This window comes from Scyliorhinus torazame, chromosome 15, assembly GCF_047496885.1.
Source record: "Scyliorhinus torazame isolate Kashiwa2021f chromosome 15, sScyTor2.1, whole genome shotgun sequence".
NCBI classification, from domain to species: domain Eukaryota; kingdom Metazoa; phylum Chordata; class Chondrichthyes; order Carcharhiniformes; family Scyliorhinidae; genus Scyliorhinus; species Scyliorhinus torazame.
In genome coordinates this window covers 175,510,730-175,537,689 of record NC_092721.1, presented here as the reverse complement: position 1 = coordinate 175,537,689, position 26,960 = coordinate 175,510,730, and the positions used below count along the sequence as shown (strand labels likewise).

The following is a 26,960-nucleotide window of genomic DNA, read 5'->3' as shown; positions in this document are numbered from 1 at the left end:
TGTTCTGGTCGTGTCCGGCACTACATGAGTTCTGGGAATGTGTGGCAAGAGTGGTCTCAAAGGTGGTGGGGGTCCGGGTCAAACCAAGCTGGGGGTTAGCTATATTTGGGGTTGCAGAAGAACCGGGAGTGCAGGAGGCGAAAGAGGCCGACGTTTTGGCCTTTGCGTCCCTAGTAGCCCGGCGAAGGATTCTACTTATGTGGAAAGAAGCGAAGCCCCCGGGCGTGGAGGCCTGGATAAACGACATGGCAGGGTTCATAAGACTGGAGCGAATAAAATATGCGTTAAGAGGATCGGCTCAGGGGTTCACCAGGCGGTGGAAACCGTTTCTTGACTATCTCGCGGAACGATAATGGAAAAACAGAAAGGACAGCAGCAGCAACCCAAGGGGGAGGGGGGGGGGTTATTTCGTGTTTTGTTTTTCTTTCTCTCTTTAGGCTAGTTGTGGATAATTGCTTCTTGTGTAATACTTTTATCTCATTTGTTGTTAGTTTAATATATTATTTAAATAATGGTTAATGTACATTTTATTATTATTAAGTTGTAAAAATGGAAAATTTTTGTTTGAAAAACTTCAATAAAATATATTTTTAAAAATATATATATTACAAATGATTTGTTATGGTGGGGCTTCTCTCCACAAAGCCTGTCAATTGATTTGCTGCTCAAATACTGTCATTTACAATAAAAAGACCCAGTGGTCACACACAGGGCAGCTCCTGCTTGGAAGGCGTAGGAAAGAGCTCTTTTTACCCGAAATCGGGTGTAACTTCGACAGGAAAGTGTAACTGAAAGTGGAAGGAGATGTTCCCCCTGGGAGCGGCATGTCTGCTGGTTACCAAACCCGGCAGAGGATGAAAGACCTCGCCAAGCAGTTGGAAGGGACCTGTGGCGCAGCAGCTAGTGGAAAGATGGTGGAGGGGGAAGGGTCAGTGCAAGTTGGAAAGCCCCAGATGGAGTATTCATCAAGGACGAGTTCAGCCAGCAGAGGAAGGAAATGCAGGAGAATCGATTGGCCATCGAAGGGGCTGTGGCACCCGTGAAAGGCTGAGAGGATGGAGAAATGTCTGGAGACTCAGGGGTCGCAGATCTGAGATCAAGAGGGTGATGTCGGACCACAGCGATCGGCATTGGAGGCGGAGGTGGGGCTCTTAGGTGACCTTTGCAAGACACTGAGAACAAAGGTGGAGGAGCGGGAAAGCAGGTCGAGGAGGCATCTGCGAATAGTTGACCTGCCTGAAGGAGTGGAAGGTGCGAGTGCCACAAGGTACATTTCGAGGATGCTGGCGGGGCTGGTGGCAGAGGGGGTGCTGAACAAGGTCCCAGAGGTGGACAGAGCGCACAGGTCTCTGAGGCAGAAACCAGGAGCTGGGGACCCACTGCGGACGGTGATCGTGAAACTCCACAAGTTTGTGGAGAAAGATCTTGCAGTGGGCCCGGGAGAAGTGGAATTGCAAATGGGAAAGGAACAAGGTCCGAATATACCAGGATATTGGAGCTGAACTGGCAAAACGGCATGCGGGGTTCAACATGGTCAAGGCGGTGTTACATCGACGGCAGATCAGGTTTGGGGCGCTTAACCGGCGAAACTATGGGTGACTTATGAAGGCCGGGAATATTATTTTGAGACCCCAGAAGCAGCCAATGGCTTTATCAAGGAGCATAAACTGGGGGAGAACTGAACAATCTTGGGAGACGGAGGTGCTGGAACTCTGGAATAATGGCGAATATGGGTAGAGTGGGGATTGGAGGGAGGGGGAACTTTTCTTTCCCTCCGATGTGGAGGGGTTTTCTTCTTTTTTCTGTTGGGTTGACAAATGGAGCAGGGGTGGAAAGTCTGTAAGGAGACAGCTGTTGTCCCTGTCCCGTCCCCCCCCCCCAACTCTGCCTGTGGCTCGAGTTGAGACTTTATTTGGAGGGGGAGCTGGGAGCCTTCTTCACAGAACAAAGAGGTGAGGGCGGGGGAGGGGTCTGTAGAAAGAGCTTTTGGGCAGGAGTTGCGACGCTGACAGGCAATGCTGGCGAACGCGCGACGCAGCGATGTTGGAGAAGAAAAATGGTCAGGAACGGAGAAAGGGATCACCTTGGGTGGACCAGGTACAGGGTGAAATTAATGGGGGTAGTGCCAAAAGGGGTGGATGGTAGAGGGGAATGGAGACGCAAGCCCCCGGTACGGCTGACAAAATGGAACGTGCGAGGGCTCAATGGACTGGTGAAAAGATCTCGGGTCTTTGTGAACCGAAGAAGTTTAAAAGCGGAGGTGGTCTTTCTGCAGGAGATGCACCTCCGCGTGAAGGACCAGGTTAGGCTAAGGAAGGGATGGGTGGGACAGGTTTTCCACTCAGGGTTTGATTCAAAGGCGCGGGGTGTGGCCATTTTGATGAGCAAGAAAATGGGGTTTGAGAGTGCGAAGGAAGTGAGGGGCCCGGGTGGGAGATATGTGATGGTGAGTGGGGTATTAGAGGGGATGCCAGTGGTACTGTAGAATGTATATGCATCGAATTGGGAGGACGTAGGTTTTGAGGTGGCAGCGATCATATTAATACCAAAGGGAAAAGACACGTCAGAATGTGGGTCATATAGGCCCATATCGCTGTTAAATACGGATCTGAAAGTGCTGACTAAGTCAGTGGCGGGAAGGATGTGTTCCGGGGGTGGTTGCGGAGGACCAGACAGGCTTCGTAAAGGGTAGGCAGTTTTCTAGTAAAATAGGAGGCTGTTAAAGATGGTCATGCCCCGTCAAGGTACCGGAGGTAGTGGTGTCCATGGACGCCGAGAAGGCATTTGACTGGGTGGAGTGGCGGGACCTGTTTGAGGTCCTGGGAAGGTTTGAGTTTAGCCGAAGTTTGTGGCATGGGTGCATCTGTTATATGTGGCACCGAGGGCGAGCTTGCGGACCAACGACATGGGCTCACGAAACTTTGAACTGCACATGGGAACAAGGCAGGGGTGTCCGCTGTCGCAGCTGTTGTTTGCATTAGCAATAGAGTATCTGGCAATGGCTCTTAGGAGGTCGACAAGAGTGGCGATGGATCACGAGAGGACAAAGGGAGCACTGGGTGTCACTACACGTGGATGACCTACTATTGTATGTTTCGGATCCGCTGGAGAGCATGGAGAGGATCATGATGGGACTGTTGGGGAAGTTTGGGCCGTTCTCGGGATATAAGCTAAATGTAGGGAAAAGTGAAGTCTTTCCGATGAACAGGTTTAGATACCTGGGGATACTGGTGGCGAGGGAATGGGTGATGCTACATAAATGGAATCTAACAAAGCTGGTGGAGGAGGTTAGGGGGGATCTGAAGAGGTGGGACACATTGCACCTGACTCTGGAAGATAGGGTCCAAATGGTTCATAAAAAGCAAGAGGGTAGCCAGGGAAAGGGTTGGCCCACTGAAGGATAGGCAAGGGAATCTATGTGTGGAGCCAGAGGAAATGGGCGAGGTACTAAATGAATACTTTGCATCAGTATTCACGAAAGAGAAGGAATTGGTAGATGTTGAGTCTGGAGAAGGGGGTGTAGATAGCCTGGGTCACATTGTGATCCAAAAAGACGAGGTGTTGGGTGTCTTAAAAAATATTAAGGTAGATAAGTCCCCAGGGCCTGATGGGATCTACCCCAGAATACTGAAGGAGGCTGGAGAGGAAATTGCTGAGGCCTTGACAGAAATCTTTGGATCCTCGCTGTCTTCAGGGGATGTCCCGGAGGACTGGAGAATAGCCAATATTGTTCCTCTGTTTAAGAAGGGTAGCAAGGATAATCCCGGGAACTACAGGCCGGTGAGCCTTACTTCAGTGGTAGGGAAATTACTGGAGAGAATTCTTAGAGACAGGATCTACTCCCATTTGGAAGCAAATGGACGTATTAGTGAGAGGCAGCACGGTTTTGTGAAGGGGAGGTCGTGTCTCGCTAACTTGATAGAGTTTTTCGAGGAGGTCACTAAGATGATTGATGCAGGTAGGGCAGTAGATGTTGTCTATATGGACTTCAGTAAGGCCTTTGACAAGGTCCCTCATGGTAGACTAGTACAAAAGGTGAAGTCACACGGGATCAGGGGTGAGCTGGCAAGGTGGATACAGAACTGGCTAGGCCATAGAAGGCAGAGGGTAGCAATGGAGGGATGCTTTTCTAATTGGAGGGCTGTGACCAGTGGTGTTCCACAGGGATCAGTGCTGGGACCGTTGCTCTTTGTAGTATATATAAATGATGTGGAGGAAAATGTAACTGGTCTGATTAGTAAGTTTGCAGACGACACAAAGGTTGGTGGAATTGCGGATAGCGATGAGGACTGTCGGAGGATACAGCAGGATTTAGATTGTCTGGAGACTTGGGCGGAGAGATGGCAGATGGAGTTTAATCCGGACAAATGTGAGGTAATGCATTTTGGAAGGTCTAATGCAGGTAGGGAATATACAGTGAATGGTAGAACCCTCAAGAGTATTGAAAGTCAGAGATCTAGGAGTACAGGTCCACAGGTCATTGAAAGGGGCAACACAGGTGGAGAAGGTAGTCAAGAAGGCATACGGCATGCTTGCCTTCATTGGCCGGGGCATTGAGTATAAGAATTGGCAAGTCATGTTGCAGCTGTATAGAACCTTAGTTAGGCCACACTTGGAGTATAGTGTTCAATTCTGGTCGCCACACTACCAGAAGGATGTGGAGGCTTTAGAGAGGGTGCAGAAGAGATTTACCAGAATGTTGCCTGGTATGGAGGGCATTAGCTATGAGGAGCGGTTGAATAAACTTGGTTTGTTCTCACTGGAACGAAGGAGGTTGAGGGGAGACCTGATAGAGGTATACAAAATTATGAGGGGCATAGACAGAGTGGATAGTCAGAGGCTTTTCCCCAGGGTAGAGGGGTCAATTACTAGGGGGCATAGGTTTAAGGTGAGAGGGGCAAGATTTAGAGTAGATGTACGAGGCAAGTTTTTACGCAGAGGGTAGTGGGTGCCTGGAACTCGCTACCGGAGGAGGTAGTGGAAGCAGGGACGATAGGGACATTTAAGGGGCATCTTGACAAATATATGAATAGGATGGGAACAGAAGGATACGGACCCAGGAAGTGTAGAAGATTGTAGTTTAGTCGGGCAGCATGGTCGGCACGGGCTTGGAGGGCCGAAGGGCCTGTTCCTGTGCTGTACATTTCTTTGTTCTTTGTTCTTTGAATTGTTTGTTTTGTAACCTTTTATATAAGTCTGGAGTAAAATACATTTAAAAAAATCCTTCTAGTCCTTTCTCCCCTTGTGCTAATCTAGCTTCCCCTTGATGTAACAATTATCTCAACTATAGTGGGAGTTCCACATTTTTATTTGCAGTTCTCTTCTTCAGCCCCACAACTTGGTGTCATCTGAATTTTTTTTTCAAATGTATCTTTTTAATTCGGGTTTTTTCAGTTTTACAAATAACACAACAATTCCTCAGCATTGGTACAGTATAAATGCTTCAACATAATTAGGGCTAGTTTTCATTTTTGTTATTTATTATTTATTCATTTTTTTTGTTGATAAAATAGGTCATTGTTATTTGTGTTGTTATAATATTGTGTAAAGGATGCACAATGTACTGTGTTGGTTGACCAAAAATTTTCAATAAAATATTTAATAAAAAAAAAAAAATGCTTCAACATATATGAATACAGGAAAAGACAAGAGAATAACAATACAGTTGGTACCACCCAATCATTAAAACAAAGGTGCCTTTGCTTGCACCAGGAAAAACAATACACAGATACATTGGAGAATGATGGAAAAGAGGATAAAGACATGAAAACATGATAAACTGGTGTACACCTTCACATGTCGTGAATACCCAATCAGTCAAAGAAGATATAGGATAAGAATTGAAGACACATATTCCCCCAACTCCAATTATACCACAGGCAACAATAACACATCATAATCTCTTTTTCTCATATAAAGATCTGCCTTTCCCTTGACAGGAGCCAGTCAACGATTCTTTAACCCCAAAATAACAAAAAGAAATACAGAAAAAATATGCAAAGACATTAATTCTAAGAGGATAATCTTACATATATCCACAAGATGCAACAAATCCCCCAAATCAGCACAGTATAGAGCCATCACCATTCCACATATTTGTAGCGAAAGGGCGGCACGGTGATACAGTGGTTAGCACTGCTGCCTCACGCCACTGAGGACCCGGGTTCGATCCTGGCCCCAGGTCACTGTCCGTGTGGAGTTTGCACATTCTGCCGCTCTTTCTCTACAAATATGTGGGTTGATGATGGCACATTCTCCCCGTTTTTGGGTGGGTCTCACCCCCACAACCTAAAGATTTGCAGGCTAGGTGGATTGGCTACATTTCCCCTCAATTGGAAAAAAAAATAATTTGGCATTCTAAATTTATTAAAATATATATATTTGTAGAGACGACCAGCAAATATTCGTAAGGCTGGTTCAGATCAAAATCATTGCGGTCGGTCTATCCCTCGCATTAACAATGATAGGATAAAAGGATCCAAAAGAAAAAATGCTGGAAAATCACAGCCGATCTGATAGCATTTGACATTCCCAAGGACCGAAGGTGAGCCGCTACCCAGGGGACAGCCCTGTTGTCGGACAGTAATCTCTTCCCCCCCCTCATCAATTCTCTTAAGGATATCTCGCAGTTCATCAATGTGAGCACCAACAACCCATGCCAAGAAGCCAAGACTGTCAAGAGAAATCAGGAGGGCAAAAAGGGGGACATGAGATTGTCTTGGCAGATAAGGCAAAGGAAAATCCAAAGAGCGTTTACAGATACATAAAGGGTAAAAGGGTGACTAGGGAGAGGGTAGGGCCTCTTAAGGATAAACAAGGTCACCTATGTGCAGATTCACAAGAGATGGGAGAGGTTCTAAATGAATATTTCTCGTCAGTGTTTACTGTTGAGAAAGGCACGAATGTTCGGGAAATTGGGGAAATAAAAAGTGATGTTTTGAGGAGTGCACATATTACAGAGAAGGAGGTGCATTAAAGCGCATCAAGATAGATAAATCCCCAGGACCTGATGAAATGTATCCTCGGACATTGTGGGAGGCTAGGGAGGAAATCGTCGGCCCTCTAGCCGAGATATTTAAATCATCGACAGCGACAGGAGAGGTGCCTAAAGATTGGAGGGTAGCAAATGTTGTGCCCTTGTTTAAGAAGGGCTGTAGGGATAAGCCTGGGAAGTACAGACACCCGGTTAGCCTTATTTCTGTAGTGGATAAATTGTTAGAAGGTATTCTGATTGACAGGATCTACAGGCATATGGACAGGCAAGGGCTAATTAGGGAAAGTCAGCATGGCTTTGTAAGAGGAAAGTCATGTCTCACCAATTTGATTGAGTTTTTTGTAGGGGTAATCAAGAAGATCGATGAGGGCAGTGCAGTTGACGTTGTCTACATGGACTTTAGAAAGGACTTTGACAAGGTACTGCATGGTAGGTTGTTGCAAAAGGTTAAATCTCACGGAATCCAGGGTGAGGCAGCCAATTGGATACAAAATTGGCTTGGCGACCAAAGCTAAAAGGGTGGTTGTGGAGGGTTGTTTTTCAAACTGGAGGCCTGTGACCAGCGATGTGCCTCAGGGATCGGTGCTGGGTCCACAGGAGGCATGGTTAGTAAGTTACAGATGACACCATAGTGGATAGTGAAGAAGGTTATGTAAGATTGCAACAGGATCTTGACCAATTGGGCCAGTGGGCCGATGATTGGCAGATGGAGTTTAATTTGGATAAATGTGAGGTGATGCATTTTGGTAGATCAAATCAGGGCAGGACCTATTCAGTTAATGGTAGGGAGTTGGGGAGAGTTACAGAACAAAGAAATCTAGGGGTGCAGGTTCATAGCTCCTTGAAGGTGGAGTCGCACGTGGACAGGGTGATGAAGAAGGCATTCAGTATGCTAGGATTTATGGTCAGAATATGGAATACAGGAGTTGGGACGTCTTGTTGAAGTTGTACAAGACATTAGTCAGACCACACATGGAATACTGTGTTCAGTTCTGGTCACCCTATTATAGGAAGGATATTGTTAAACCAGAAAGGGTGCAGGAGAGATTTACGACAGTGCTACCAGGACTTAATGGTCTGAGCTATAAGGAGAGACTGGATAGGCTAGGACCTTTATCCCTGGAGCGTAGGAGGCTTAGGGGTGATCTTATAGAGGTTTATAAAATAATGAGGGGCATAGATAAGGTAGATGGTCAACATCTTTTCCCAAAGGTAGAGGAGTCTATAACTAGAGGACATAGGTTTACGGGTGAGAGAGGAGACATACAAAAGAGACCAGAAGGGAAATTTCTTCACAGAGGGTGGTGAGCATCTGGGATAAGCTGCCAGAGGCAGGTACAATTTTTTCCTTTAAAAAAGTTAAGACAGTTACATGGGCAGGGAGGGTATTGAGGGATATGTGCCATAGAGGGATATGGGCCAAATGCGGGCAAATGGGACTAGCGTAGTGATAGAAACTGGACGGCATGGACAGGCTGGGTCAAAGGGCCTGTTTCTCTGACTCTATGACATCTATCCACAACTTCAATCACAATGCAGCCATCATCCCGACGCTGACAGTGTCTCCAAAGCTCAGATCCGCTCACCAGCAAAACCACCAATGCAAGCTGGGCCCTATCCAAGCCATCTCCAGCCACATCAATTAAACAAGAATTTTTCGATTTAGCTCGATTCCCTATTGCCAAAATCTAGCCAGGATCTTCCAGCAACATAGCCCGGGACACTGACACACCGGGAACACGTAAATAAGGGTTGTGTATTCAGATTTTTAAAAAAGGATTAAAAAATGAGCAGCACCAGAGCTCGCAAAAACGCAGTCACTACGTGCTCACATTGCATGACTCCCCAAATTTTGAAATTGTCTTCTGATTCCCATGTCCAAATTATTTATGCAAATAGTGAACAATAGTTCCAGCACAGATCTTTCTGGAATACCATTTCCCACCATTAATCAATTATGCAATTCTGCAGGATTTTCTTTGAAAAAGGGAACATCCAGGCTAATCACCAAATGGATTTGATGTACTGTCACACAGCATACTTACTTTGTGTTTCGAACATCCAGCTGATAAATGTTACCGTCCTGTGTTCCAGCAAGGACATATGTACTTGAAAGGAATGTACAACAGTTGAAAGCATCAGATCCCTCAAACATAAATATCTGGAAATTCACAATAGAGAGAAATGTGTCAGATTTGTCTGCATTCTTTTACATGGAAAATATGAAGGCTTTGAAACATTTGATGACATATCTAGATTTAAAGAGCTGTCACAAGAGGGGACATTGATTGTACTCCAGTTTGCCTGCAGCAAAGCTCATTTCAACCTCCAAGAAATGGCTCACAAAACACCTGATATCTTCTTTTTTATCAGCTCGTCTTTCCTTTTGCAAAAAAAAATAATAATTTTTAAGCTCTCCTGACCAAAAGGAATGCTTAGAGACAAGCAGAGCTTTGCAGCTCAAGTTACCTAGCAAATTTAATTTCCCTTAGGAAACAACAATCCCTCTGCGAACAAGTCATGACACAATCCACCAGATTAAACCATATTAAACAAGAACACAAAATGCACTCATATGAGCATGTGCATTGTGGTGGTCTGTGCTAATACAATGTAAATATTAATTTACATTAAGACTTCCATTTCCACAAGGTATTTCCTACAGTAAATAAATATTTAAACAATTATATAAACAGTTTCAACAGTACAGAAGAGTAAGGAGGCCTTTTTTCTTGCACAGACCCTTCCTAGTGAAGTATAGTTAGGAGTTATAATTATGATTATTTTATTCCATATCCCTCATTGGAATGTGTGTTATTTCCATAATGTAGTTATGTAAACTATATCATACTTACATTGGTTTCTGCTCAGTACACCAAATCATTAACCAATACAACACAGGAGTCCTTTTGTGCTGGCTCTTTGAAAGGCTATCCAATTAGTCCCATCAGCCCACCCTTTTTCCTTATAGTCCGGCAAATGTTTCCCCTTAAGTATTTATACAATTTCCTTTCGAAAATCATTTGTGAATCTGTTTCCACCACCCTTTCAGACACTGCATAACTCACTGGATTAAAAAACATTCTCTTCATCTCAATTCTGGATCTTGTGCCAACTTCCTTACATCTATGACCCTTCTGTCACTGGAAATAATTTTTCCTCATTTGCTCTATCAAAATACTTCACCATTTTTCTATTTCTTTAAATTTCTCCCGTTAATCTTCTCTGCTCCAAGGAGAACAATCTCAGCTTCTCCAATCTCTCACACAATAACTCCGTACAAGTTTTGCATCCTAGTACCATTCCAGTAAATAAACCTTGCACGGCTCCACGGCTTTTGGCATTTTTCAAAAAAAATGTAGTGAGAGAATTGATCATACTGCTCCAGCTGTGACCTAACCAGTGATTTACAAAAGTGTAGCATACCTTCCTTGCTTCAGTACTTTTTGCCTTTGTTTATAAAGTCTCAATCAGTTTACTTCAGTAATAGCTTCAGTATCCCACCACTTGCAATCATCCTGGGATCCAGGCTTACATACTGAATTACACGCATGCCTTTAATTATATAATTATATCTCATCTTCCGGTGAGGTTTATGGCGTTCTCGGTTTTACCCTAATTGGGTGCTTGGTTTAAAAGTAAATATGAAAATCCTTAAATTAGAAAAGGTAAACTGTTTCATACATAATTCAAAAACTGAGAACTTTCTGACTAATCAAATATTTATCTCTCATGCAACGTCAACTAAACAGATCATCCGGTCATTATTTCATTTTTGCCAGCTTGCTGTGCTCAAATTGGTGCCATGTTTCCTTTTCTACAATTGTAATTACACCTCAAGAATACCCAATGGGTTGTAAAGTACTTTGGTATCGCCTAAGGGCTCAAAAGCTATTATACATTCGAGTTTTTTCTATTTTATTACTGTAGCACAATCTCAATTGATGTCAGCAGGTTAACATACAATGTTAGTGGGCACAACCACACAAGCTTCTAAACAATAAAACACACTTACTGGTTGCCTACTGAGCAGTCCAATGCTTTGCAGTTTTTTGTCTTCGCGGGCTAAAAGTAATAATTTTCCCTCGGTCCCTATTTCACGTTCACCTGGTAAGCACATAGTTTGGTTTTAAATGAATGAATGTGAAAGGAATAATATTTCTTACATGAATTAAGTCAATTATATAGATGTGCAAACATTTTTGAAGTCCTCAACTTTGTTTTTGAAAGCCATCTTTTACTATTCTGCAGATACCACAATATTGGCCACATTATATATTGCAGTTTTCACCTGCCATTTTTCTTCTTCACAATGGTGTACAAAGCAAGAAATAAAATACATAATACAGGGTAAGAAAACAAGAAATAGGAGTAGAACATTCAGCCGCCAGATGCTGCTCCGCTACTCAATTCGATCATGGCTGATGTTCAGCCTCAACTCAACTTTCCTGCCAGTTCTCCATATCTCTTGATTCTCTGAGGTACCAAATATCTATCGATCTCGGCCTTAAATATGCTCAACAATGGAGCTATCCACAATCCTCTGGGGTAGAAAATTCCAATTATTTAAAACTCTTCAAGTGAAGAAATTTCTCCTCGTCTCAGTCCTAAATGATTGATCCCTAACCCTGAGGCTTCAGTGTTCTAGATTCCCCAGTCAGGGGAAACAACCTCTCAGTATCTACCCTGTCAAGACCCGTTAGAATCTTTTATGTTTCAATGAAATCACCTCTCATTCAACAAGAAAATACATGACGTGCCATAATGTAGGAAACGTCTGCCAGAAATGTCGCCAAAATAGACTTGCCCTTCTAACTAGAGCCTAAAATTTGGGTTGCAAATTTCACTTGGACTTGGGTATTAGATTTTTGAATTGCTGTTGACAGATCCTGTGTTTTGTGTGCGAAGGATGCATCATGAGAGTTTTCATCATTCCACTGTGGAACTGCATACGTGCCAACCTACAAATCTCAGTAAAGCTCATGACTTTTTAAAAAGCTGACACAGCTGCATAAAAAAGCTTAACAAATCAAAAACTCATATAACAGCAAAACAGCCCTGAATAAAGGCCTACGATCAGCGCCGTTGCTTCAAGGTGACAGAATAAATTCAGTTCATTTTTATTACATTGGATTTCAGGATTTTTATTGGTGTTTAGGGATTACATTCTGCAACTCTTAAGTTTTTGTTTGTGCACTGAGCAGTCGGGCTCTCTATTTATGTGCTTCCAGGGCAAATAGTTCTGATTGCCATCTCTGTATATAACTGGAGGGAACTCGCACTCCTTCAAGAGTTCTCACCCCCAATATGCAGACTCCGATCTGGGCTACCAGCACTCCAAATGCATGAAGACAAGCAGCAGGGCCTCCAGGTGCATTATCCTCTAGATTCAGATCATAGGGAGTGGGGGCCCATGGACTGTCTGTGGAAGTAACAGTGCAGTGTTGCAGAAGCAGCTAACCATAATATTTTATTGAAAAATGGACAGCAGTTTCAAAAATCAAGTTCAGGGTTGCAGAACCCAGGATCAAATTTGAGGCAAAACCAGAAGAAAAAAAATGTAACAAACTGCCATCCCACCCCTACTGAGAGCCTTCATTTTTATCTGAAAAGACAGACTAACAGCAGAGACTGAAAATGATCTTCTGCCTCAGGAGACAGAACTGAGACAACAGCGTTCAATCACTATCACAAGGCTATCCAGGGCATCTCCATACGGACTCTAGCAACAGAATCAAGAGACACACAAGACTTTTGCTTGAGGCAATATGTAAGAAATAACAAATAGGAGCAGAAGCAGGCTATTAGGCCCATTGAGCCTGTTCCACCACTTAATAATATCATGGTTGATTCTATTGTGAACTTATCAGCACTTTCTTGCCTGTCCCCAATAACCCTCAACTGCCTTGTCAACCAAAATTATGTCTAAGTTCATAAGATATAGGAGCAGAATTACACCATTCGGCCCATTGAGTCTGCTCCGCCATTCGATCTGATATGTTACTCATATGGCTTTGTTACTCATCTGCTACCTACAATGTTACAGACCAAGAGCTGGATTGCAAAATCAGCCAGAGCATCTCCTCCCTAGAACACATGGCCTAGGAGCAGGACTTCAGCTTTGAATATATTCAATGATCCAGCATCTTGGTGGAAGAGAATACCAAAGACTAATGACTCAGATACAAGAAATCCTTCATCATCTGTTTTAAATGAGACCCCTTATTTTTAAACTGTCCCCCCTAGTTCTAGTTTCACTATGATATGAAACACCCCCTCAGCATCTACCCTATCAAGCCTCTTTAGAATTTATGTTTCAATAAAATTACCTCTCATTCTTCTAAACTCCAACAAGTATAAGCCCAACCTTTCCTCATAAGACAACCCTTCATCCCATAAATCATGGCTGACTTTCAACCAAAAAAAACTCAGCCCTAGTATTTCCAACACTTGATGGCTTTGTATACTTAACAGCATAACTTAAATTTAAATGAAAATGAATAATTACAAATGGCCAATCTGAACATGGCCAAAGTAGTACTTGCAATTTGAACAAATACTGAAAACGCACTGGTAAATAAAGAATGTGTGGTTAAATGTCCAACTAATTTGCTACGACTTCCGTGGAAACCCTGGGAGAGTGGCAACATTTGGAAGCAACGAACTGCAACAATAACCTGCACTTGTATATTAGCTTCAAAGTAGAAAAAATATTCCAGCGAATCTTCAGGGACATAATCAGAAATTTCTGGATGGTGGGCCAAAGATATTGAGGGAAGACCAAATGCTTAGTCATAAAACAATTTCATGGAAGGTCTTAACGGATGACCTCAATTATCTCTGTAGTATCCCCAGATACACCCCAGCAGGAGTCAGCGAGGAACCCATTGGAAAGCAGAGAAAGTGGGAGAGAGAGAGAGATGAATAACATTATGGATTATAATTTTATCTGCTGGATTAAAAAGGAGGTTGCAGTATGTTTCCAAAAGTCACTTGTTGATGAATCTAGCACACCAGCCTTTTAAAAAGGTACGGTTACAAACTTTTCCATCCCATAGTTCTCAACAGCACGATGGCACAGTGGATAGCACTGCTGCCTCACAGCACCAGGGATCCAGGCTCGATTCGTCTTGGAAGACTGTCTGTGTGGAGTTTGAACATTCTCCCTGTGCCTGTGTGGGTTTCCTCCGGATGCTCCAGCTTGTTCCCACATCCCAGAGATGTGCAGGTTAAGTGGATTGGCCGTGTGCATCCAGGGGACCAGGGAAGGGGGATAGACGACCTACCATTGAAGAGGGCGGAAAGGAACTTTCGGTACTTGGGGATCCAGGTGGCTGGGAGCTGGGGGGCCCTGCACAAGCTCAATTTGACGCAGTTGGTGGAGCAGATGGAGGAGGATTTCAAAAGATGGGATGTGCTGCCACTCTCCCCACTGACTATACCTGCGGGAAGTGCACCCAACTTCAGCTCCTCAAAGACCGTGTTAGGGAACTGGAGCTGAAGCTGGATGAACTTCGGATCATCCGGGAGGCAGAGGGGGTGATTGAGAAGAGTTACAGGGAGGTAACCACACCCAAGGTACAGGACAAGAATAGCTGGGTTACAGTCAGGGGGAAAAAAACAAACAGGCAGACAGTGCAGGGATCCCTCGTGGCCGTTCCCCTTCAAAACAAGTATACTGTTTTGGATGCTGTTGGGGGGGATGACCTACCGGGGGAAGGCCCTAGCGGCCAGGTCTCTGGCACTGAGTCTGGCTCTGGGGCTCAGAAGGGAAGGGGGGAGAATAGAAAAGCAATAGTTGTAGGAGATTCAATGGTTAGGGGAATAGATAGGAGATTCTGTGGTCGCGAGCGAGACTCCCGGAAGGTATGTTGCCTCCCGGGTGCCAGGGCCAGGGATGTCTCGGATCGTGTCTTCAGGATCCTTAAGGGGGAGGGGGAGCAGCCAGAAGTCGTGGTGCACATTGGTACCAACGACATAGGTAGGAAAAGGGGTGTGGAGGTAATAAACAAGTTTAGGGAGTTAGGCTGGAAGTTGAAAGCCAGGACAGACAGAGTTGTCATCTCTGGTTTGTTGCCGGTGCCACGTGATAGCGAGGCTAGGAATAGGGAGAGAGTGCAGTTGAACACGTGGCTGCAGGAATGGTGTAGGAGGGAGGGCTTCAGGTATTTGGATAATTGGAGCGCATTCTGGGGAAGGTGGGACCTGTACAAGCAGGACGGGTTGCATCTGAACCAGAGGGGCACCAATATCCTGGGAGGGAGGTTTGTTAGTACTCTTCGGGAGGGTTTAAACTAATTTGGCAGGGGAATGGGAACCGGATTTGTAGTCCAGCAACTAAGGTAGCCGATATTCAGGACGCCAAAGCATGTAATGAGGCAGTGGGGAAGGGAACACTGACAAAGGAGAGTATTTGCAGGCACGGAGATGGGTTGAAGTGTGTATACTTCAACGCAAGAAGCATCAGGAATAAGGTGGGTGAACTTAAGGCATGGATCGGTACTTGGGACTACGATGTGGTGGCCATCACGGAAACTTGGATAGAAGAGGGGCAGAAATGGTTGTTGGAGATCCCTGGTTATAGATGTTTCAATAAGATTAGGGAGGGTGGTAAAAGAGGTGGGGGGCTGGCATTATTAATTAGAGATAGTATAACAGCTGCAGAAAGGCAGTTCGAGGAGTATCACCCTATTGAGGTAGTATGGGTTGAAGTCAGAAATAGGAAAGGAGCAGTCACCTTGTTAGGAGTTTTCTATAGGCCCCCCAATAGTAGCAGAGATGTGGAGGAACAGATTGGGAAACAGATTTTGGAAAGGTGCAGAAGTCACATGGTAGTAGTCATGGGTGACTTTAACTTCCCAAATATTGAGTGGAAACTCTTTAGATCAAATAGCTTGGATGGGGTGGTGTTTGTGCAGTGTGTCCAGGAAGCTTTTCTAACACAGTATGTAGATTGTCCGACCAGAGGAGGGGCAATATTGGATTTAGTACTGGGTAATGAACCAGGGCAAGTGATAGATTTGTTAGTGGGGGAGCATTTTGGAGATAGTGACCACAATTCTGTGACTTTCACTTTAGTAATGGAGAGGGATAGGTACGTGCAACAGGGCAAGGTTTACAATTGGGGGAAGGGTAAATACGATGTTGTCAGACAAGAATTGAAGTGCATAAGTTGGGAACATAGGCTGGCAGGGAAGGACACAAGTGAAATGTGGAACTTGTTCAAGGAACAGGTGCTACGTGTCCTTGATATGTATGTCCCTGTCAGGCAGGGAAGAGATGGTCGAGTGAGGGAACCATGGTTGACAAGAGAGGTTGAATGTCTTGTTAAGAGAAAAAAGGTGACTTATGTAAGGCTGAGGAAACAAGGTTCAGACAGGGCATTGGAGGGATACAAGATAGCCAGGAGGGAACTGAAGAAAGGGATTAGGAGAGCTAAGAGAGGGCATGAACAATCTTTGGCGGGTAGGATCAAGGAAAACCCCAAGGCCTTTTACACATATGTGAGAAATATGAGAATGACTAGAGCGAGGGTAGGTCCGATCAAGGACAGTAGCGGGAGATTGTGTATTGAGTCTGAAGAGATAGGAGAGGTCTTGAATGAGTACTTTTCTTCTGTATTTACAAATGAGAGGGGCGATATTGTTGGAGAGGACAGTGTGAAACAGATTGGTAAGCTCGAGGAAATACTTGTTAGGAAGGAAGATGTGTTGGGCATTTTGAAAAACTTGAGGATAGACAAGTCCCCCGGGCCTGACGGGATATATCCAAGGATTCTATGGGAAGCAAGAGATGAAATTGCAGAGCCGTTGGCAATTATCTTTTCGTCCTCACTGTCAACAGGGGTGGTACCAGGGGATTGGAGAGTGGCGAATGTCGTGCCCCTGTTCAAAAAAGGAACTAGGGATAACCCTGGGAATTACAGGCCAGTTAGTTTTACTTCGGTGGTAGGCAAAGTAATGGAAAGGGTACTGAAGGATAGGATTTCTGAGCATCTGGAAAGACACTGCTTGATTAGGGATAGTCAGCACGGATTTGTGAGGGGTAGGTCTTGCCTTACAAATCTTATTGAATTCTTTGAGGAGGTGACCAAGCATGTGGATGAAGGTAAAGCAGTGGATGTAGTGTACATGGATTTTAGTAAGGCATTTGATAAAGTTCCCCATGGTAGGCTTCTGCACAAAGTAAGGAGGCATGGGATAGTGGGAAATTTGGCCAGTTGGATAACGAACTGGCTAACCGATAGAAGTCAGAGAGTGGTGGTGGATGGCAAATATTCAGCCTGGATCCCAGTTACCAGTGGTGTACCGCAGGGATCAGTTCTGGGTCCTCTGCTGTTTGTGATTTTCATTAATGACTTGGATGAGGGAGTTGAAGGGTGGGTCAGTAAATTTGCAGACGATACGAAGATTGGTGGAGTTGTGGATAGTAAGGAGGGCTGTTGTCGGCTGCAAAGAGACATAGATAGGATGCAGAGCTGGTCTGAGAAGTGGCAGATGGAGTTTAACCCTGAAAAGTGTGAGGTTGTCCATTTTGGAAGGACAAATATGAATGCGGAATACAGGGTTAACGGTAGAGTTCTTGGCATTGTGGAGGAGCAGAGAGACCTTGGGGTCTATGTTCATACATCTTTGAAAGTTGCCACTCAAGTGGATAGAGCTGTGAAGAAGGCCTATGGTGTGCTCGCGTTCATTAACAGAGGGATTGAATTTAAGAGCCGTGAGGTGATGATGCAGCTGTACAAAACTTTGGTAAGGCCACATTTGGAGTACTGTGTACAGTTCTGGTCGCCTCATTTTAGGAAGGATGTGGAAGCTCTGGAAAAGGTGCAAAGAAGATTTACCAGGATGTTGCCTGGAATGGAGAGTAGGTCTTACGAGGAAAGGTTGAGGGTGCTAGGCCTTTTCTCATTAGAGCGGAGAAGGATGAGGGGCGACTTGATAGAGGTTTATAAGATGATCAGGGGAATAGATAGAGTAGACAGTCAGAGACTTTTTCCCCAGGTGGAACACACCATTACAAGGGGACATAAATTTAAGGTGAAAGGTGGAAGATATAGGGGGGATATCAGAGGTAGGTTCTTTACCCAGAGAGTAGTGGGGGCATGGAATGCACTGCCTGTGGAAGTAGTTGAGTCGGAAACATTAGGGAACTTCAAGCAGCTGTTGGATAGGTACATGGATGACGGTAAAATGATATAGTGTAGATTTATTTGTTCTTAAGGGCAGCACGGTAGCATTGTGGATAGCACAATTGCTTCACAGATCCATGGTCCCAGGTTCGATTCTGGCTTGGGTCATTGTCTGTGCGGAGTCTGCACGTCCTCCCCGTGTCTGCGTGGGTTTCCTCCGGGTGCTCCGGTTTCCTCCCACAGTCCAAAGATGTGCGGGTTAGGTGAATTGGCCAATGATAAATTGCCCTTAATGTCCAAATTGCCCTTGGTGTTGGGTGGAGGTGTTGAGTTTGGGTAGGGTGCTCTTTCCAAGAGCTGGTGCAGACTCAAAGGGCCAAATGGCCTCCTTCTGCACTGTAAATTCAATGATAATCTATGATTAATCTAGGACAAAGGTTCGGCACAACATCGTGGGCCGAAGGGCCTGTTCTGTGCTGTATTTTCTATGTTCTATGTTCTCGCTAGCGGGCAGGATACAGTCGGTTAAAATGATTGTCCTCCCGAGGTTTCTCTTTGTGTTCCAGTGCCTTCCCATTATGATTACCAAGGCCTTTTTTTAACGAGTAGGTAGGAGCATCATGGGTTTCGTGTGGGAAAATAAGACCCCGAGGGTAAAGAGGGTGTTTCTGGAACGTAGCAGGGACAGGGGAGGGCTGGCGCTGCTGAATCTGTGCGGCTACTATTGGGCAGCCAACGTGGCGATGATCCGTAAGTGGGTAATAGAGGGAGAGGGGGCGGCGTGGAAGAGGTTGGAGATGGCATCCTGCAGGGGCACGAGCCTGAGGGCGCTGGTGACGGCACCACTGACGCTCTCGCCGACAAGGTACACCACGAGTTCGGTGGTGGCGGCAACGTTGAAGATCTGGGGGCAGTGGAGAGGGCATAGGGGCGAGGTGGGAGCCTCGGTTTGGTCCCCGATTCGGGAGAACCATCGGTTCATCCTGGGAAGGATGGATGAGGGGTTTCGGAGCTGGCATCAGGCAGGGATCAGAAGAATGGGGGGCCTGTTTATAGATGGGATGTTTGCGAGCCTAGGGGCGCTGGAGGAGAAGTTTGGGTTACCCCGGGAAATGCTTTCAGGTACATGCAAGTGAGGGCGTTTGTGAGGCGGCAGGTGAGGGAATTCCCGTTGCTCCCGGCACAGAGGATTCAGGGCAGGGTGATTTTGGGTGTATGGGTCGGAGAAGGCAAGGTTTCGGCGATCTATCAAGAGATGAAAGAAGAGGTGGTGGTTTCGGTAGAGGAGCTAAAGGGCAAGTGGGAGGAGGAGCTTGGGGAGGAGATTGATGAGGGTCTGTGGGCTGATGCACTGAGTAGGGTTAACTCCTCTTCCTCTTGCGCCAGGCTCAGCCTAATACAATTCAAGGTTACTCACAGAGCACATATGACAGGGACGAGGTTGAGTAGGTTCTTTGGGGTGGAGGACAGATGTGGGAGGTGCTCGTGAAGCCCGGCGAATCACGTGCACATGTTCTGGTCGTGCCCGGCACTGGATGGGTTTTGGAGGGGTTTCGTGAGGACTATGTGCAAGGTGGTGAAAGTCCAGATCAAGCCGAGTTGGGGGTTGGCACTATTTGGGGTAACGGACGAGCCGGGAGTGCAGTAGGCGAAAGAGGCAGGTATTCTGGCCTTTGCGTCCCTGGTAGCCCGGCGGAGGATCTTGCTATTATGGAAGGATGCGAAGCCCCGCAGTGTGGAAGCCTAGATAAATGACATGGCAGGGTACATTAAGTTGGAGAGGATAAAGTTTGCCTTGAGAGGGTCTGTTGTGCAGGGGTTCTTCAGGCGGTGGCAACCGTTCCTAGACTATCTCGCGGAGCGTTAGGAGGTCAGCAGCAGCAGCAACCCGGGGGGGGGGGGGGGGTCTCTTTTGGGGGGATTCCCCAAGGGTACTTTTGAACGTCATATGGGGGGGGTTAATATATACGGGCGAAACCCAATGTATAAGTAGTTTATTATTTTTGATTGTGGTGTTTGTGTTCTTTTTTTTTTGTTAAGGGGGGGTTTGTTTGTTACAAAAATTTTGTTGGAAAAATTTGAATAAACATATTTTAAAAATTAAAAAAAGTGGATTGGCTGTGGTCAATGCGCAGGGTTACTGGGATAGGGTGGGAGAGTGGGCCTAGGTAGAGTGATCTTTCGGGGGGTCAGTGCAGACTCGATGGGCCGAATGGCCTCCTTCCGCACTGTAGGGATTCAATATAAAATTGAGTTAGTAGGAGATTCTCCATTCTCTAACCCAGTTCCCCCACCCCAGGACCATTTATAGAACCCAACACCCCCGCCTATTGAGATTGTGCAACAGCACGGTAGCCTTGTGGATAGCACAATTGCTTCACAGCTCCAGGGTCCCAGGTTCGATTCCAGCTTGGGTCACTGTCTGTGTGGAGTCTGCACATTCTCCCCGTGTGTGCGTGGGTTTCCTCCGGGTGCTCCGGTTTCCTCCCACAGTCCAAAGATGTGCAAGTTAGGTGGATTGGCCATGATAAATTGCCCTTAGTGTTGGGTGGGGTTACTGTGTTATGGGGATAAGGTGGAGGTGTTGACCTTGGGTATGGTGCTCTTTCCAAGAGCCGGTGCAGACTCGATGGGCCGAATGGCCTCCTTCTGCACTGTAAATTCTATGAAAGCTCTATGAAAGCACAAACTGGAGAATGAAACTCATATATTCCTGGTCTGTTTGCTTCAAGTATCTACTGGAATAAGTTGGGGAGCTTGGTACAACAGTTTACTTACTTGGTGGTTGCTCAGGAGAACCCAAATTCACTGTGTTTTCAGCAACACCAAGTGAACAGCCATTAATGGGACTCCCACAATCGGCTAGAACTGCAAGGCAAGAAGACATGCCAGAATCCCACAATCTTGCCGTTCCATCCCTGGAGCTTGAGATGACATTTCGTCCACGTTCTATAATTGCCGTATCAAGAATACCTTTTCAAAAATCAATTGAAAGAAAATTCAACTTTAAATAAATGTCTTTCTTTAACATTAATACAGGTAATGTCTTCTCTTTTGCAGAGTAGGAGTCAAAAGACAACTATACAAGTAAAATAAAATCTCTTTATACTGTAAAGTTGGAATTACATGTAGAATGCGCCTACGTTTTTGATCATTATCATTCACCATCATTAATAAGAGAATGATTTGGGGGGTTTATTTATTCCCGAAGTTAAAAAATATCTGCAGTGAACAAGTGCATGTTTTACAGGTCGAAAATAAAACAGTGTAACCAGAAAACTTTGGATTTAAATCGGCATAACAAATTGAATGTATAATGCAATGCCATAAATAATCAAGGCTGGTAACTGTCTTCATAAAATATTGTGCATCATTTAGACTAACTCAGAAGATTGCAGGTGCACTGTACACTGATGTTACTCATTGGCACAAGAGATGTTGAGAAGTGCTCCTTGTGACAAACCTGAAAAGTGACTGCATGCGTCACAGCAGAACCGCAGAGTAGCAATGATGGCTTTTACAGTATTCTTGGGTTTAGTCGTTATTTTGGATTATACTTAAGCAGGAGTAACACTCATGTTTATGTCTTTACGACAGGCTTTGAATAGACAAAGATTAAGTTATTTTCCAAATGAATCAATTGTACTGTAAGCTGCTAACAGTGGAGGATTCTATTTATTAAGAGTGCTTGAATTGCGGATATAACCCAATGCCTCAAAGGATAATTTTCAACCAGCCAGTAATAAGCCCAAGTTCAAGTCGTGTGAATTTTAAAAAAAAATAATTTTTTTCACTTGTTCCAGATTGGCTTTGTGAGAAGCATTCAGTTTCTGGAGGAATCGAAGGAAAGTCAAAGACTGCTGCAGCAGGAACTGAATGTAACCTTGATAAGTTTTCAATAAAAAGTTTTTATTGCTCAAAAATCTAAATCTGAACTTGTAGAAAAAGTAAATTTTTAAAAAACAGATAATTTTTTCAGAATCCTTGCTAAATGTTAATTTTCTTCTCAATGAAACTCAGGTAATAGTTCTGTATACCTCCTTTGTGTCCATTGAAAGTGACAGAACAATTTCCATCTTCAACAGACCATATCTTTAGCTGAGCGTCCATTCCTCCACTTAGAGCCACAATGCCAGAGGGAAAGAATCTACAACAATTCACATCAAATACATGGCCAACCAGATCTCTCTAAAAATTAAAATCAATAATGGATTAGATACATGAATTCTTCCGATTCACATACACACAAATACGCACACACTTCGGAACGTTAACTGTTATTTGTAAGAGATCAATTTCTTTTTTTTTTAAAATAATTTTATTCAAACAGCATTTTCATTATTACAAACACATTACAACAAATTCCAGAAGTACACCTACCCAGTGTCTCCCTCACCTCCCACAAAGACACCCCCCCACCCCCCGAAAACAGTTGATGGTAACTAGTTCCCTGAAAAAGGAAGATGTAGGTCTGCCAACTCAAGTAGAGTAAGAAGTCTTACAACACCAGGTTAAAGTCCAACAGGTTTGTTTCAAATCACTAGCTTTCGGAGCACTGCTCCTTCCTCGGGTGTTGTAAGACTTCTTACTGTGCTTACCCCAGTCCAACGCCGGCATCTCCACATCATAACTCGGCTAGAATCCTTCCACCAATCCCCTCATAGTATACTTAATCTTCTCCAGTTGCAAAAGTTGCATTAGGTCCCCCAACCAAGCCAAGGTTTTAGGCAGCACCGGGGACCTCCAACCAAGCAGAACTTGCCTCCGGGCTATTAGCGAGGTGAAGGGTAGGACACCTGCCCTCGTCCCCATCTGCAGCACCGGCGAACCCAAGACTCCAAAAATGGCAACCCAACAGGCATGGCTGCAGCTGAACACCCAAAATTCATGACATTGTATCAAAAAAGGAGACTCAGAAATTAACAAGCTTGGGGCAAGACCAAAACATGTACGTGTGATTTGCCGGCCCCCAATAGCACCGCTCACACCTATCCTCCACCCCCGAGAAGAACTCCCTCATATGTGCGATAATCAGGTGCATCCTGTGCACCACCTTGAACTAGATCACGCTTAACCTTGCATATCAGTCAACTGTGAAGTTGACCCTGTAAAGAGTCTGGCCACAGCCTCAAACTGAAAGGACAATCCTTTACAACTGAGATGAGGAGGAATTTCTTCAGCCAAAGGGTGGTGAATCTTTGGAACTGTTTGCCGCAGAAGGCTGTGGAGGCCAAATCACTGAGTGTCTTTAAGACAGAGATAGATAGGTTCTTGATTAATGACGGGATCAGAGGTTATGGGGAAAAGGCAGGAGAATAGGGATGAGAAACATAACAGCCATGATTGAATGGCGGAACAGACTCGATGGGCTGAATGGCGGAACAGACTCAATGGGCTGAATGGCCTAATTCTGCTCCTATGTCTTATGATCTCCCCCCTCAAAGAGCAAACCAATCTCACCCTCCCACTTCCTCCACTGATGCCTGCTCTGTCGCCAACATCTGTCCATAGACACCCAAAAACTTACCCTCCTCTAATTCGGCCAAGGACAGGACCCTGTCCATAAGCGAAGGCGACAATACCGGGGAAATGAATGAAGCTCCTTGAGTAAAAAAATCACGCACCTGAAACCATTCCCTCTCAGGAGCTGGAACATCTCTAACAACTCGCCTAGACGGGCGAACCTATCCTCCAGAAGTGTGTCTCTAAACCTTTGCAACCCCTCCCTCTCCAGACACCACAAACCTATGGTTCCTGCAGATTGGAGCCAACAACGACAGTGAGCCCAGTTTAAATGCTGCCTAAACTGATTCCAAATCTTCAAAGTGGCTTTCACAACCAGGCTCAAAAAGAACCTGACACGGGAAAAAGGAGGGTGCTATAACCAGACTAGAAAAGTTAAGTTAATGGAGTGTGGCCCAATCATGGGCCACCTAGATACTCAGGTACCAGGAGTTAGTCTTGGCCGGGTGAAATGGCAGCCTCCCCAAATCAGCATCTCTCCCCGGGGGGGGTTTCTGGAAAAAATATCACTCTTGCCCAGATTTAACTTATACCCCGAAAAGGAGCCAAACTTCCTGAGCTGCTTCACTATCTCCCCGACATTGGAGAGTCCGTAATTATAGCAACAGATCACCTGAATAGAAGGACACCCTATACTCTCTCCCCCCCCCCCCCCCCCAATCTGGTAGACAACTTCAATGCAATGGCCAACGGCTCGATTGCTAAGACAAACAAAAGCAGAGTCAATGGACACCTTTGCCCTGTTCAAGTTGGAAATAACCCGAGCTCAGGGCATTAGTGCGTACACGCGGAGCACTGTGCAAAAGCCTAATCCATGAAATAAATTTTGGCCCATGCCAAACCACCCCAGCATCTTAGAGGCTTTTTAAATTCATTAATGGGATGTGGGCGTCGATGGCTGGGCCATCCTGAGGGCATTTAACAGTAACCACATTGCTGTGAATCTGGAGTGACGTGTAGGTCAGACCAGGTAAGTATGACGGATTTCCTTCCCTAAAGGACATTAGTGAACCAGGTGGACAATCGACAATAGTTACTTGGCCATCTTTATACTTTTAATTCCAATTTTTTTTTGTTGACTTCAAATTTCACCATCTACTTTGGCTGGATTTGAACCCAAGTCCCCGGTCTCTGGATTATTGGTCCAGCGACAATACCACTACACACCTGCCTCCCCCACTTAGCTCTATTGAACACCTTCTCCTCCCCCATCGGAATAATCACCCCTGGCTTGCCCCCGAGGGTGACAACACAACATTTAATAACCTCCTAATATTGTCTGACAACTGCCAGCCCTTAACAAATCCGGTCTGCTCCTCCGAAATCACACCCAGTAGGCAGGGCTCCAAATTCATTGCCAAAGCCTTAGTCAACAACTTAGCATTAGCATTTAACAACTAGATAGGCCAATATGACCCACATTCTATGGGATCCTTGTCCTTCTTCAGGATCAAGGAAATCGATGCCTGCATCAACGTGGCCTGCAACACCCCCTGGAAACAGAATCATTAAACAGATCCAGCAGAAATGACACCAACTGACCAGCAAACAGTTTGTAAAATTCAATGGGGAACCCATCCGGACCTCATGCTTTGCCCGTCTGCATTAACCGAATGCTGTTTAAAATTTTCTTCAGTCCTACTGGCGTCTCCAACTTCTGCCTCCTCTCCTGCTCCACCTCTGAGACGGTCAACCCATTCAAAAATTGTCTCATTGAAGCACCCTCCTCAGGAGACTCCGACTCATACAATGCACGGTAGAAGGCCTCAAACACCTCATTAATCATCTCTGTGGCAGAAACTATCCCGCCACCCGAGTCTCTGATCTGCATTATCCCCCGGGAAGCTGCCAGCCACCTCAGCTGGTGAGCTTTCTCACCATATTCATTAAAAAGTCACCCTGGAGCGACGCAGCTGGGTCACCGCTTTAACCGTTGACAACAACTCCAAATCCATTTGCAGTTTCTTTATGTCCACTAATAACTCTGGCGTCGGGATGATTCAGTTCTGTCAGTCCACCCCAAGGATGGAATCCAGCCTCTGCCTCTCCACCTTCCCAGATTTATCCCTATGCTCCTTAAAAGTGATTATCTACCCCCCTAACCACCACCTCAAGCCTCCCAGAGCGTGGAAGGCGAGACCGCCACATTGCTGTTAATTCCACGTACTCCCCAATGGTAGAAGATACACGTGTCCAGTCTCCATGGAAGTTGCTGAGAGTAGCCCGGCTCCAACACCAGATCCACAAAATGTGTAGCATGACTGATATAATGATCGCCGAGTACCTCACCCCCTTATATCCCTCTGAAACCTAAATCTCCATGGGTCTGACCCCCATCCATTCACTCCTTTGTCACCCCTGATGGACTCCGAGACTTGGGACTCGACCTATCCAACCTAGGATCTAAAACACAATTGGTCCCCTGCGCCCTATAATCAAAACCAGAGTGATATAGTCCCACCCATCTCTTCCGCAACCTTATTTGATCCTTAATTCTGAAATGGATCGCCTGTAAAAAAAAAAAAAAAATCTGCCTACAAACTTCTCAAGTGTACAACACCCAGGATCTTTTTACTGGGCCATTTAACCCCCACACATTCCTAGTTATCAAGCGGATCTTGGGCCACCAACTTATTCCAATACTTGAAGCATATAGACCAAGAACGTATGAGTTTCATTCTCCAGTTTGTGCTGTTCCACAATCTCAATAGGGGTGGTGATAGGGTGCTATAAATGGCTCTGGGGTGGGGGAACTGGGTTAGAGAATGAAGAATCTCCTACTAACTCAATTTTCTATTGAATCCCTACAGTGCTAAAGGCCAAGGTTGACGATCTGGAGAACCGTTCCAGCCTGTGTTGCTCGAGGGGGACTTTTTAATGAATAAAGGGAGAAAGCTAGTCGTCGGTTGGCTCACCAGTTGAGGCTGCAGGTAACTTCCCGGGAAATAATGCAGGCCAGAGACTCGGGTGGCGGGATAATTTCTGCCCCAGAGAAGGTTACTGAAGCATTTGAGGCCATTTGGCCCATCGAGTCTGCACTGACCCTCCGAAAAAGCACTCTACCTAGGCCCAAAACGAAAACACACCAATAAACCCAAGCCCTCAAGTTATTCAAAGCCCACAATTTGGTCTGATGCTTAATGTTAAACAGCGATTCATAATTCAAACCAGAATGAAACGGTCACACAATCTTTCTAATGAACAATAAAATGTTCACTACTTGGTCAAGTGTTCACCAAATCTAAAGGAAATTGTTTGAACAAGATTCTTTTTATGAATCTACTGTAAATTATCGACAATATTAATAGGTAA

General features: G+C 45.2%; 1 protein-coding gene across 2 annotated transcripts in view; it reads right to left on the bottom strand.

Annotated features, from left to right (window-relative positions):
* LOC140392004 (proteasomal ATPase-associated factor 1-like) overlaps nt 1-26,960 on the bottom strand; it is a 61,812-nt gene that overhangs the window by 10,612 nt on the left and 24,240 nt on the right. For both annotated transcript variants that reach the window (XM_072477137.1, XM_072477138.1), the window contains 4 exons: nt 22,163-22,313; nt 20,904-21,098; nt 11,010-11,101; nt 9,040-9,155 (listed from right to left, as the gene is read on the bottom strand). In XM_072477137.1, the coding sequence (XP_072333238.1) occupies nt 9,040-9,155; nt 11,010-11,101; nt 20,904-21,098; nt 22,163-22,313 (554 nt within the window). The remainder of the gene's footprint in view (nt 1-9,039; nt 9,156-11,009; nt 11,102-20,903; nt 21,099-22,162; nt 22,314-26,960) is intronic.